The following is a 13,796-nucleotide window of genomic DNA, read 5'->3' on the forward strand; positions in this document are numbered from 1 at the left end:
ATTTATATAGTGAAGCTGTTTGCTGATTATAAATGTTCTTCAGCAACGCCCTGAATTAATTTAAAAAATTCACAGATAACGGCTGTTTGAGCCACCCAGTGCAAACGGCAGAGAGAAAACCACAAACCTTAAGGCCATAACATCAAAGAACGTCCTAATGTGACTTTTACTGTGTTTATTAGTTCAGACGTGTCAGCAGGACAGACTGAACAGTGTAGACAGTTGTAGGCAGCAGAGATACAACAAAAACCTTTCAAATCCCTTGTAAACAGATTGTTGCTGCTGATGTTGTGGATGTAAATAAAAGACAAAACCCAGCTGGTGGAGAATTTCTGGGTAAATGTTGATGGGAGCTGTAGTTTTTGCTCATACTAGCAGCATGTTAGCCTGCTACAATGCTGAACAAACATATTTATTATTCCACCTGCTCAGAATCAGCATGAACAAATGAAACATCACCTTGAGTCAACAGGCAGTTTTAAGGAAAACCAAACTCTGATCCAACCTTTCATCATGATCTGGGAGCTGTTTGGGGAACTGATGGTGGATCTTTGTTGGAGGAGGAAAAGCTGCAAATTTAACTTAACTTAAGTCAAACAGGCCTGCAGTGATAGTCAGCACTAACTAATCCAGTCCAAACTGAAACCAGGTCAGACTGTCTGTCTATAAACCAGCCATTTACCTAAAGTGATGTCAGTGTAACTGATGGGGCTGTTTGGTCTCACTGGTGTCACTGATCAGGTTTCAAGTCAAGCCAAAGAAAGATGGACTGTCAGGTGTCAGACATTAGTGACCTGCTAGTTATTTTCCAGTCTGACAGTGGTGCCATATCTCAGTGAAAACTGTTTTATTAGTTAACCTTTACGTTGTGTAAAAATGTCATTAGAGGACAAAGCAACAGAATCTCAGAGCAGTGTGAAGTAGCAGGAAACTGTCATCTACAAATTTAGGTCTCAGATTAAAAGAAAATAAACAGTTTTTAATAAAAATCAAATATCCTTATGATAAAATCAGGAATTTCCAGTAAGACCTCTGCTTCAGGCTTTTGTTGTCTGAGATATTCACTAAATACTCCATCGCTCTGGGCCATCTTCCTGATGTACTTATGGATCTTTGGTGGTTTTTCTCAGATGGTGGCTGTAATGCTCACCAGTCCTCGACCTCCTTCCGTCCTCTTAGTGTACAGTCTCAGGATGCTGGATTTGGGGTGAAACTCTCCATGCATTGTGAGGAGCTTCCTTGTCTTGACATCAGCAGCCTCTATCTCCTCTTTTGGCCAGCTTATTATACCAGCGGGGTATCCGATGCCCGGCAGGGCGTATGTGTTGATGGCTTGGACCTTGTTCTTCCCATTTAGCTGACTTCTTAGGACTTGATTTACTCTCTGTGGCTGCTTTACTTGCGGCTTCTTTTTGATTCCCATTTGCCTGTGGGATTCCAAGGTTCTTGTAGCTTCCCTCAACATCTGCTCTGCTGCCTTTTGGCAATTCAGTTCCTTCAGTCCTGACAACTCTTTCTCTCTCTGTTATCATCCGACCGCACTTATCCAGTCCAAATGACATTCCAGTGTCATTGCTGTAGAACCTGGTGGTGTGGATCAGTGAGTCGATGTCTCGCTCACTCCTGGTGTATAGCTTGATGTCATCCACGTCATCCAGGAGGTGACTGATGCTTACTCCATTTCATAATCAGTGTCCAAAGCCAGTGTTAGTGATCACCTGGCCGAGGGGGTTCAGGCCTATGCAGAACAGAAGCAGGGAAAGAGCATCTCCTTGGTAGATGCCACACTTGATGGAGACTTGTGCAATCAGCTTGAGGTTGGCCACTAGGGTTGTTTTCCACAGTCCCATTGAGTTCCTTATGAAGGTTCTTAGAGTCCTATTGATGTTGTATAGCTCCAGGCAATCCAGGATCCATGTGTGGGGCATTGAATCGTAGGCTTTCTTGTAATCAATCCAGGCAGTGCACAGGTTGGTCAGTCTGGTCTTACAGTGTTCTGCCCCCCTGTTGTTCTTCCCCATTCCTTTCTGAGCCCTGCTCAAGTATTCAGCCATGTTAGTGCTATGATGCCTGACAGGAGTTTCCATGTTGTGCAGAGACAGGTTATTGGATGGTAGTTGGATGGGACTACTCCCTTTTGGGGGTCCTTCAGGATCAAGACTGTCCTTCCTCCCACTGTCTCCTCTTGTATCTTAAATAACAGTCACATGTTTTTCATATTTCTGTCCATAATATATTCAGTTCATGCTAATTTGTGAGCCTGATCCCCCCTGAAATACTGCACATCATTTGAGTCCTGCCACCCAGAACCACAACTATTCTGAAAAAGTTGACCTAGGACGTCCAGATGGGGGCAGCACTAATCTAAATCCATCCATCATCAATACCCACTTATTCCTAACCAGGGTCACAGGGATCTGCTGGAGCCAATCCCAGCTGACTTTTTTATCTTTAATAATATTGTAGATTCTGGTTTGCACAGATGAGGCCATGAGGGTTGAATCCAGATATTGTTCTCCTGAAATATGTTGATCTTGTGATCACGATGACATTTGATATTTGTGTAGGGAAATAGGTCAAAAAGCCTTTAGCCTCTAGTCTCTGCCAACACATGTCCTGACTGGAGAAACGGTTCCTGCTGTTTTAACATGTTATTGAACTTTTTATTTATTTCCTGTCAGGCAACATTAAAGTTTGCTCTGACTGTTGGTAATGAGCAGGTGACAGATCAGCTTTGGGCGACATGTGAAACTGATCCAGGGCGTTGTTGGACCAGAGACACTGAGTCTGTCTTCGTGGAAAGCCATCCAGGTTGTCTGGGACATTTCCACACTGCCATCCATATCGTCCACTGGCCTGGCTAAAAACTGGGAACGTACCAGCTCTAGAGTTTGCGTGGACACAAAACATCCAGGTGTCTCAGTCTGTCCAGCGTTCTGTCTCCTCTGAATGATCCTTTGAGCCAATCACAACTTAAGGCACAAAATCCATATATGGTCCAGGGCCAGCATCAAGGGACGGTCTCTGCTTAACCTGCCTGGCTGAATACATTTAAGTTACGTCTGTGAATTTAAGGCACAACAAGACCATATTTCCTCAATACTCATGTACACGACCAAACACAGGCCACAGTTACTGTCAACACACTGTACTTCTAAGGAAATGAGATGATCTTATATTGAGATTTAAAATCTAGTCTGACCTGTTTGGAGTTCGCAGTTTGGACTATCAAGTGCTGACTAGTGCTGCCAGGCTGTCTGACTTAGGTCAAGTACTTTAATAAGAAACTGGAATTAAAGTGGAGCAGTGTTTTCTAGGTAATAGGAACTTATCTGGTATGAGAGGCTCCAGTGGGATTTGACATCAACTAGTCAAAGTCCATTAATAACAACGGTGCTGTCTTATATTTATAGATTTAAAATCTAGTCTGACCTGCTGCCTACAACTGTCTACACTGTTCAGTCTGTCCTGCTGACACGTCTGAACTAATAAACACAGTAAAAGCCACATTAGGACATTCTTTGATGTTATGGCCTTAAGGTTTGTGATGTTCTGTCTCTCATTGGACTGTTTTGGATTTTAGCTCAGGAAACATAATGTTTATCCCCTGAGACATAATTAAATTAACATTTTTAAATGGTGTTTGCACAGCAGGATCTGTGAAACCTTTAGTCTAATTCAGGGCGTTGCTGAAGAACATTTATGCTCAGCAAACAGCTTCACTACATAAATACCAGAGACTCCAACTCCCTGATCATCTGGTGTCTTGTCTTTGACAGGCTGTCAGTCTTTACAGGTCTGTTCCCTACAGAGATATCAGCCTCATCTTTAACATCTGCATCATCTTCACCATGAAGACTCTGATTCTGGCTGCTCTTCTTTGTGCCCTGTTGGCTCTGGACACAGCTCAGGGTGAGTATTACTACACTATATATTGTGTGTATATATGTTTATGGAATAGATATCCAGATATTATAAATGTATATATTCTGTGGATCAAACCAAATGACTTCTGCGTTAAGTTTCCTAGAGCCCAACACAGATATGAAATGGATCAATATAATGTCTTTCCACCTGTTGTGTCTCTGGAAATGATGCTGACAGGATGTTCTACACAGAGCTGCACTGCCCAAATTCCAACCCAGTCAATTAGAGTTTGTGTTATTGGACTTTGACCACTTTGTTCATCAGAGTTAGATACAACATCCTGCACATTTCCTTCTCTCTGACTTACTTTAAGGCAAACTAAGGGCTTTGTACTTCTTCATACATTAAGACACATCAGAAATAAAACCTGATTATTTCCTTTATGGTCATTTCTGTATTTTCTCACCTTCATCCAAAGATGCAGCTGTGGACCAAAGGAAACTGTTTAATAATTACAGAGTTTTAATGTGTCAGAGGAAGAGATGTGACAATAAATAAATAAATAAATAAACACTGATAGTTCAAATTCACAAGAAACTAAACATTATGCATTTTATTTGTCTTTAGGACAGTCTTGTTCTTCTGGTTGGACACTGAATAAAGGCCGCTGCTTCACTTATGTTCCCACAGCCAAGACCTATCGTCTTTCTGAGGTAATCAGAGTGTTATGGCCCGGCCTCGGGGAAACCTGGACATAACATAGGTGCTTTCTCCACACTTCCCCACTCTCAAGAAGAAACCAGTAGCACAAATGATTTTAAGGTAGAGGTAGCACTTTATTGCCTTAGAGTCAAACAACTGCCCAAAACAACAAACCAAAAGTCTAATACAAACCCTAACCTTACCCGACCAAACAAAACTAACGAAAAGACAGGTTCTCTAACCTGAACTCCTAAATCCAAAGACAGGAGAACAATCAAATACAAAATAAAAGGGGGGTTCAGTCCTATCAAAGGCTCCGTTGTGCTCAGTATGTACAGTGTAATATTTACCGTATTCACAACTTCATTTCTCTAATGTTAAGATTCACAATACACAGAATTCACAATACACAGTGTGCTGGTTCCCTTGGGAGTGGCAGAAGTGGAGTGGAGTCCAGGCTGCTGTCAGTTGGTGCTTCTATAGACTTCAGGGAAGGACTGGACCAATCCTGAAACGGCAATTGAATTCAAATGGGCCAATCCCCATGGATCCACCTATAACTCCACACCCACTCATTCTCTCTCTCTCTCTCTCTCTCACACACACACACACACACACACACACACCAAGAACCAGGAGAGGAGAGACATCTGACAACAATCACAATGATAAATCACAGCAACAACATTATTAATGACCCAGGGTCATAATCAGACTGATGTGGATTCAGTCCACAATGATTCTACACTGTTTATTTGGTCTGTGTTCACTTTAACACTGGCATCTATTCCTGCCTTGGTGTTTTCCTACTACTCAGCTCATTTTGCTTCTTTACTGACTCCACTGTCTGTTTATCTGCACTGTAGGTAAACTGCCGGTCCCTGGGTGGAAACCTTGCATCTGTGCATGATGCTGAGGAGTATGCAGTGATTCAGAAAGTGATCTCTGATGCTAAAGGGACTGGACTCATATGGATTGGAGGCCATGATATTACACAGGTAAATTCACACAGTCTGTCAGCTAAATACTCAGCTGATATTGGCTTTGTCCTAATGTCATATTGTCACCATCACAATGAGCAGCCTACATTACCCACAATGCAACTGGACTGCTGACAACTGGACATGTGTTATGGTAGAAGCTGCTAATGTTGATTCTCCTTCCTCATTGTCAAACTTCAGTCCAAACCAACACTGACTCAGATCAGACACTCAGTCATTTTATCAGATGTCATGAAGTTCTTCTTTAAAGAACAACTATTGAATTCTCTTTCTGCACTGTTCACATAATCACTGACTCTTGGTGACTGATGTTGACACATAACAACTAATTCATGGCTTTGTAGCTCAAACCAGCCTGAATGTGTCTCTCCTGACTTATTCTGTGTCCCCTCCATCAACCCTAAACACAGTCAGTGTCCTGTGGTTGGATTTGTCTTCATCAGACACTGAAACACGTCACTACATTTGATTCTCTTCTGTTTTATAGGAGGGCAAGTGGAAATGGACTGATGGAACACCTTTCACGTACACAAACTGGGCTCCTGGACAACCTGACAACTGGAAGGACGATGAGAACTGTCTACAAATTTCTACTGAAGGTAAATGACCAAAAAGTCACTATAATAAAACAAACCGTATAAACGTGAACGTCTCAGGTCTCAGGTCTTGGTCTGTAGCACTGACTGACTCACATGTTGTTGGTACTTACAGGTAGATGGTTCTGGAATGATCTGGACTGTCAGACTCCACTTCCATCTGTCTGTGTCAGGAAGCTGTGATGATCCCAGGTCTGATCCAGAGGCATGAAATCCCTGTGAAAAGCACAAACACTGGTGGAGGTGTGTTTGTCTTTGCATACTCTCACATTTTGTGCCATCAGTCTCATAGAACCTGAATTCTACTGTATCTCATTTGACATCTTCTATCATATCCAGTATATATCATCTGTTTCTTTTCTATGGCTGTAACGCTACTGAAGGAAGGAAGAGACAAGTAACATAAACAGGAGCTGGACTGTCTCTGAGGTTTTGTGCCTTTAATAAGAGCAGACTGAATGTGTTATGGAAAGAATGCTTTGAGCTCCACTTTATTCTGAACTGTCCTTTCTCCTTTAGAGCAAAAATAAAAATGTCAAGCATTAAATCAATGTGGTCTATGACTCTATGTTATAGCTCCTGTTCTGTCAAAATCCTCTACTATAATACTGAACATAATGACAAATGATTCCAAACCTGTTCAACTGTGAACTGTAACTATGGTGTTAAACAGTTTTCAGGTCAGCATAAATATCACACTGACATGTAAGGCCACAGCCTCCTAGAGTACAGCCATAAAACCACCACATGGCACTGAGGCCAACTTTATAATAAAAGCTGTATTGATGCTGATTTAGCTTCAGCATGTATGTTGTTGTACCTGCTGTACAGCCTGCAGTACACGCACCTGTCCACACGACGTCACTGTGTTAACTTCATCAGGGGGAAATATCCAACTACAGAGGAAGAGAAACACACAGATGACAAACAAACTAGTTAACAAAAACCAAAGTTTCTGTTGTTCTGCGTTCCAAAAAGTTTCAATGAACATCAACATTTATTAAATGTCATCTTTATGGTACATTTACAGCAGAATTGTGGGTCTTTATAAACACTATAGGTCTACACCCTTGTCTGTTATAACTAGTGACAACAGTCAGCAGGTGGAGAAGTGAAACATGACAAACAGAAAAACAAAAATCTATATTTTTATACTACAGAGCAGGAACATTGGCACTAAAACTGTATTTCTGATCTTTATTATATTCTGTTTTTTTTTCATTTTATATGATTTATTTAATTTCACAAATTTTGAGCTAATTTTTTGTCCTGATTTTCTTTTTCATTTTTTAATGGGATTAATGTTTTTCTTTTCCTCTGTAAAACACTGACAGTCTGTTTTTGAATTGTACTAACTTGTAATTGTAATGTAAGATTTATTAAAAAAACAGATGTTAACGCTGCAGTTTCCTCATTTTCTGCAATAAAGTGAGATTATGAGAAACGTAACAGTAAATAATATAATATATTCATCTAAAATATAACTAATGTTAAAACAACAATATAAGAAAGACAATTCTAACAGAGACCTGCATTTTATCAAGTGAATCAGTTCTTTCTGCGTCATTGGGATGTTCTTAAGAACTAAAGAACTTCGTCACTGTTTGGAAATACACATCTGGTCAATGATTGCTACACTCTGCAAACACTATGGCTAAATACACATGACCAGTGATACAAAACAACATTTGTCCTTAAAAACATCAAAGTACTGGATTTAACTGAGCTTGTGCTGGGCTGGTGGCAGATGAGCACTGGGTAAGATATTAAACCAAATCACTGTGTTTTTCTGAGCAACACGATCCCCAGTTACATACCAGCAAAACAAAAGAATTACTTGGTGCTTCATTGTTTATTAATCCCTAACATCAATAATTTACATATTCAAGTTTGTGTTCTTACAACTTACATCAAATTTGCATTTCTGTGTGTGTTATCATTGTTGCTGGCCTCTGTTCTTGCGTTAGAGGGAAACTGTATAAAAGAGCTGGTCCTTTATACATCCTCTAAGACCAGTGCTGGAAGGTAAAACCAGACACAGAGAAGGAAGATTGATTATGTCTGCTTCTTTCAGTAAAGTGATAGTTACTCTTGGTTATTAACAAGTCTGTTCTGTCAAGAGAGAAAAAACACACGCAAGAGGGAAAACACGCAAGAGAGAAAACACGCGAGAGAAAACACACGCAAGAGAGAAAACACGGGAGAGAGAAAACACGTGAGAGAGAAAACACGCAAAAGCGATAAAACACGCAAGAGAGAAAACACGCAAAAGCGATAAAACACGTGAGAGAGAAAACACGCAAAAGCGATAAAACACACGCAAGAGAGAAAACACGCAAAAGCGATAAAACACGCAAGAGAGAAAACACGCAAGAGAGAAAACACGCAAGAGAGAAAACACGCGAGAGAGAAAACACGCAAGAGAGAGAAAACACGCAAGAGAGAGAAAACACACGAAAGACAAAACACGCAAGAGAGAAAACACGCAAGAGAGAAAACACGCAAAAGAGATAAAACACGCAAGAGAGAAAACACGCAAGAGAGAAAACACGCGAGAGAGAAAACACGCAAGAGAGAAAGCACACGCAAGAGAGAAAACACGCAAGAGAGAAAACACGCAAGAGAGAAAACACGCGAGAGAGAAAACACGCAAGAGAGAAAGCACATGCAAGAGAGAAAACATGCAAGCGAGAAAACACAAGAGAGAAAAAACACACGCAAGAGAGAAAACACACGCAAGAGAGAAAACACGGGAGAGAGAAAACACGGGAGAGAGAAAACACGCAAGAGAGAAAACACACGCAAGAGAGAAAACAAGCAAGAGAGAAAACACGCAAGAGAGAAAACACGCAGGAGAGAAAATACGCGAGAGAGAAAATACGCGAGAGAGAAAACAAGCAAGAGAGAAAACACGCAAAAGAGATAAAACACGCAAGAGAGAAAACACGCAAGAGAGAAAACACGCGAGAGAGAAAACACGCAAGAGAGAAAGCACATGCAAGAGAGAAAACATGCAAGCGAGAAAACACAAGAGAGAAAAAACACACGCAAGAGAGAAAACACGGGAGAGAGAAAACACGCAAGAGAGAAAACAAGCAAGAGAAAAAACATGCAAGAGAGAAAACACGCAAGAGAGAAAACACGGGAGAGAGAAAACACGCAAGAGAGAAAACACACGCAAGAGAGAAAACAAGCAAGAGAGAAAACACGCAAGAGAGAAAACACGCAGGAGAGAAAATACGCGAGAGAGAAAATACGCGAGAGAGAAAACACGCAAGAGAGAAAACACGCAGGAGAGAAAATATGCGAGAGAGAAAACACGCGAGAGAGAAAACACGCAAGAGAGAAAACATGAGAGAGAGAAAACACGAGAGAGAAAACACGCGAGAGAGAAAACACGCAGGAGAGAAAACACAGGAGAGAAAAGACACAAGAGAGAAAACGAGAGAGAAAACAAGCAGGAGAGAACAGACTCGAGAAAACACGAGAGAGAAAACACGAGAGAGAAAACACGAGAGAGAAAACACGCAGGAGAGAAAAGACACGAGAAAACACGAGAGAGAAAACACGAGAGAGAAAACACGCAGGAGAGAAAAGACACGAGAAAACACGAGAGAGAAAACACGAGAGAGAAAACGCACGCAAGAGAGAAAACACAATGACAGACTGATAAGGGGACCCCGAACCGAGGGATGTTATGAACAAAGACCTTTTACAGAGGCCAGAGCGAGACACATGTAGTGATATAAGTCGTGTCTCATTTCAGAGGCTGCTCAATGAGACGCAGCTTATAGTTTTGAATTGCAACATAAAGAGCATCCTCTGATGATTGTTCTCATATGCTCTAAAATGTGCTAAAAATGTTCTACTACATTGGTTTACTTGAACAAAAGTGTCATACAATGTTGGGAGACATGGGGGGGTTGTTTTTGCAGGTTGGTACATCTGAAGGTTCGTTTTCCATTTATTACTTTTTAAACACTTGTCATCTTTTACAATACTGTACTTTTATAATACTGTAAAACATCGGCCTGGCGCACTTCAGTTGTGTTTTCTCTCTTGCATGTGTTTTGGTTGCATTTGCCCTTGTCAGCCACCGTAGTTTAGTGTCCAACAGGCTAATCAGTGTTTTCTCTTTAACAATAAAACAGCTTGGGTAAAATTCTGCAGCCTGACTCTTCTTTGTGTGGTTGTGGTTGTGGTTCTGGGTGGCAGGACTCAAATGATGTGCAGTATTTCAGGGGGGATCAGGCTCACAAATTAGCATGAACTGAATATATTATGGACAGAAATATGAAAAACATGTGACTGTTATTTAAGATACAAGAGGAGACAACTAAAGTGTCCAAACCTCATTCTGTCTCAGAACTACAGCTCATTACTGTGACACAAGCATTTTACTTACTGTCATACATTCCTCTGTGCATCCACCTGGGGGCGCTGTTCTCTACTATTCCTGAGGAGATCTGCTGTCATCTTATCTTTGGCTTGACTTGAAACCTGATCAGTGACACCAGTGAGACCAAACAGCCCCATCAGTTACACTGACATCACTTTAGGTAAATGACTGGTTTATAGACAGACAGTCTGACCTGTTTTCAGTTTGGATTGGATTAGTTAGTGCTGACTAACACTGCAGGCCTGTTTGACTTAAGTAAACTTTCCTTAATTTGCAGCTTTTCCTCCTCTGGGATAATGTTTGGTTAAATTCAAGGAAGATGCAATATAACCTTCTAATCTCAGAACAACCCTTAAACCTCCAGTAGGTCTTGTGGTATCTGGAAGTGCTGTCCTGGAGAGTCCAATAACTTACCATGGATGTCTACAGTACTTAGCTATGGACGGGGCAGGTACCTGAAGCCACCAAGTGTTTCATTAATGTGACTGTAAATGATAAAGGGAAACAGAAAAGTACAAACTGTGTGACAAAGTATTTCACTCACCAACGAAGATCCACCATCAGTTCCCCAAACAGCTCCCAGATCATGATGAAAGGTTGGATCAGAGTTTGGTTTTCCTTAAAACTGCCTGTTGACTCAAGGTGATGTTTCATTTGTTCATGCTGATTCTGAGCAGGTGGAATAATAAATATGTTTGTTCAGCATTGTAGCAGGCTAACATGCTGCTAGTGTGAGCAAAAACTACAGCTCCCATCAACATTTACCCAGAAATTCTCCACCAGCTGGGTTTTGTCTTTTATTTACATCCACAACATCAGCAGCAACAATCTGTTTACAAGGGATTTGAAAGGTTTTTGTTGTATCTCTGCTGCCGACAACTGTCTACACTGTTCAGTCTGTCCTGCTGACACGTCTGAACTAATAAACACAGTAAAAGTCACATTAGGACGTTCTTTGACGTTATGGCCTTAAGGTTTGTGGTGTTCTCTCTGCCGTTTGCACTGGGTGGCTCAAACAGCCGCTATCTGTGAATTTTTTTAATTTATTCAGGGCGTTGCTGAAAAACATTTATTCTGAGCAAACAGCTTCACTATATAAATATCAGTGACTCCAACTCCCTGATCATCTGGTGTCTTGTCTTTGACAGGCTGTCAGTCTTTACAGGTCTGTTCCCTACAGAGATATCAGCCTCATCTTTAACATCTGCATCATCTTCACCATGAAGACTCTGATTCTGGCTGCTCTTCTTTGTGCCCTGTTGGCTCAGACCTCAGCTGAGGGTGAGTATTACTACACTATATATTGTGTGTATATATGTTTATGGAATAGATATCCAGATGTTATAAATGTATATATTCTGTGGATCAAACCAAATGACTTCTGCGTTAAGTTTCCTAGAGCCCAACACAGATATGAAATGGATCAATATAATGTCTTTCCACCTGTTGTGTCTCTGGAAATGATGCTGACAGGATGTTCTACACAGAGCTGCACTGCCCAAATTCCAACCCAGTCTATTAGAGTTTGTGTTACTGGACTTTGACCACTTTGTTCATCAGAGTTAGATACAACATCCTGCACATTTCCTTCTCTCTGACTTACTTTAAGGCAAACTAAGCGCTTTGTACTTCTTCATACATTAAGACACATCAGAAATAAAACCTGATTATTTCTTTTATGGTCATTTCTGTATTTTCTCACCTTCATCCAAAGATGCAGCTGTGGACCAAAGGAAACTGTTTAATAATTATGGACATAATGAGTTTTAATGTGTCACAGGAAGAGATGCAGTGATACCCTATATAACATATATATATGTATATTCAAGGAGAAAGTGGTTAATTTTACTAGCCCAACACAATGAAGGGAAACAAAAATAATTGTTAGTATCTTTGTTAGAAACAGGGAGGTGTAAACTCAACATTATGCATTTTGTTTGTCTTTAGGATTCAATTACTTTGATTGTCTGGACGATTGGGACCCCATTAACTTTCGTTGCTTCAAGTATGTTCCCAAAGCCATGACCTGGGCTGATGCTCAGGTAATCAGAGTGATGTGGATTCAGTCCACAATGATTCTACACTGTTTATTTGGTCTGTGTTCACTTTAACACTGGCATCTATTCCTGCCTTGGTGTTTTCCTACTACTCAGCTCATTTTGCTTCTTTACTGACTCCACTGTCTGTTTATCTGCACTGTAGAAAAACTGCCGCAGCTACAAGGCAAACCTTGCATATGTGCGTGATGCTAAGGAGAATGGAAAGATTCAGGAAATGATCCGTCAGGGTAAAGCAGCATGGATTGGAAGCACTGATGCACAAAAGGTAAACTGTTCATAAGGACAGTCTGACAGATAAATACTCAGCTGATATTGGCTTTGTCCTAATGTCATATTGTCACCATCACAATGAACAGCCTACATTACCCACAATGCAACTGGACTGCTGACAACAATGGACATGTGTTATGGTAGAAGCTGCTAATGTTGATTCTCCTTCCTCATTGTCAAACTTCAGTCCAAACCAACACTGACTCAGATCAGACACTCAGTCATTTTATCAGATGTCATGAAGTTCTTCTTTAAAGAACAACTATTGAATTCTCTTTCTGCACTGTTCACATAATCACTGACTCTTGGTGACTGATGTTGACACATAACAACTAATTCATGGCTTTGTAGCTCAAACCAGCCTGAATGTGTCTCTCCTGACTTATTCTGTGTCCCCTCCATCAACCCTAAACACAGTCAGTGTCCTGTGGTTGGATTTGTCTTCATCAGACACTGAAACACGTCACTACATTTGATTCTCTTCTGGTTTATAGGAGGGTTGTTGGTCCTGGGTTGATGGATCAACTTTCACATACGCAAACTGGGCTCCTGGACAACCTGACAACTATCAGGGCAATGAGAACTGTCTACAGATTTCTACTGAAGGTAAATCACCAAAATGTCACTATAGTAAAACAAACTATCTACATATTGATTAGACCATGGCCTCATTAGACAGTCTCAGGACTCAGGTCTTGGTCTGTAGCACTGACTGATGCACATGTTGTTGATATTTACAGGAAAGCAGTGGAGCGATGTGAACTGTGACCAGCTTCTGCCATCTGTCTGTGTCAGAAACTATTAAATGATCCCAGGTCTGATCCAGAGGCATGAAATCCCTGTGAAAAGCACAAACACTGGTGGAGGTGTGTTTGTCTTTGCATACTCTCACATTTTGTGC

General features: G+C 41.0%; 2 protein-coding genes across 2 annotated transcripts; both read left to right on the plus strand.

Annotated features, from left to right (window-relative positions):
* Positions 1-3,722: 3,722 nt before the first annotated feature.
* On the plus strand, positions 3,723-6,379 carry LOC113141520 (ladderlectin-like). The gene is made up of 5 exons (XM_026325993.1): positions 3,723-3,912; positions 4,495-4,580; positions 5,436-5,567; positions 6,058-6,169; positions 6,282-6,379. Exons 1-5 carry the CDS (start codon positions 3,852-3,854, stop codon positions 6,347-6,349), a joined length of 459 nt encoding a protein of 152 aa, XP_026181778.1. The 5' UTR covers positions 3,723-3,851; the 3' UTR covers positions 6,350-6,379.
* Positions 6,380-11,675: 5,296 nt separating this feature from the next.
* On the plus strand, positions 11,676-13,796 carry LOC113141528 (type-2 ice-structuring protein-like). Its single transcript, XM_026326005.1, has 5 exons — positions 11,676-11,846; positions 12,513-12,607; positions 12,768-12,890; positions 13,390-13,501; positions 13,636-13,796. Exons 1-5 carry the CDS (start codon positions 11,786-11,788, stop codon positions 13,698-13,700), a joined length of 456 nt encoding a protein of 151 aa, XP_026181790.1. The 5' UTR covers positions 11,676-11,785; the 3' UTR covers positions 13,701-13,796.

Source organism: Mastacembelus armatus, chromosome 18 (assembly GCF_900324485.2).
Source record: "Mastacembelus armatus chromosome 18, fMasArm1.2, whole genome shotgun sequence".
NCBI classification, from domain to species: Eukaryota; Metazoa; Chordata; class Actinopteri; order Synbranchiformes; family Mastacembelidae; genus Mastacembelus; species Mastacembelus armatus.

Excerpts from the sequence above, each read along its gene's own strand:
- LOC113141520 (XM_026325993.1), top strand. The coding sequence starts at position 3,852 with ATGAAGACTCTGATTCTGGCTGCTCTTCTTTGTGCCCTGTTGGCTCTG. Across the intron at positions 3,913-4,494 it reads GGCTCTGGACACAGCTCAGG|GACAGTCTTGTTCTTCTGGT; the intron begins GTGAGTATTACT and ends ATTTGTCTTTAG. Across the intron at positions 4,581-5,435 it reads AGACCTATCGTCTTTCTGAG|GTAAACTGCCGGTCCCTGGG; the intron begins GTAATCAGAGTG and ends TCTGCACTGTAG.
- LOC113141528 (XM_026326005.1), top strand. The coding sequence starts at position 11,786 with ATGAAGACTCTGATTCTGGCTGCTCTTCTTTGTGCCCTGTTGGCTCAG. Across the intron at positions 12,608-12,767 it reads TGACCTGGGCTGATGCTCAG|AAAAACTGCCGCAGCTACAA; the intron begins GTAATCAGAGTG and ends TCTGCACTGTAG. Across the intron at positions 13,502-13,635 it reads TCTACAGATTTCTACTGAAG|GAAAGCAGTGGAGCGATGTG; the intron begins GTAAATCACCAA and ends TGATATTTACAG.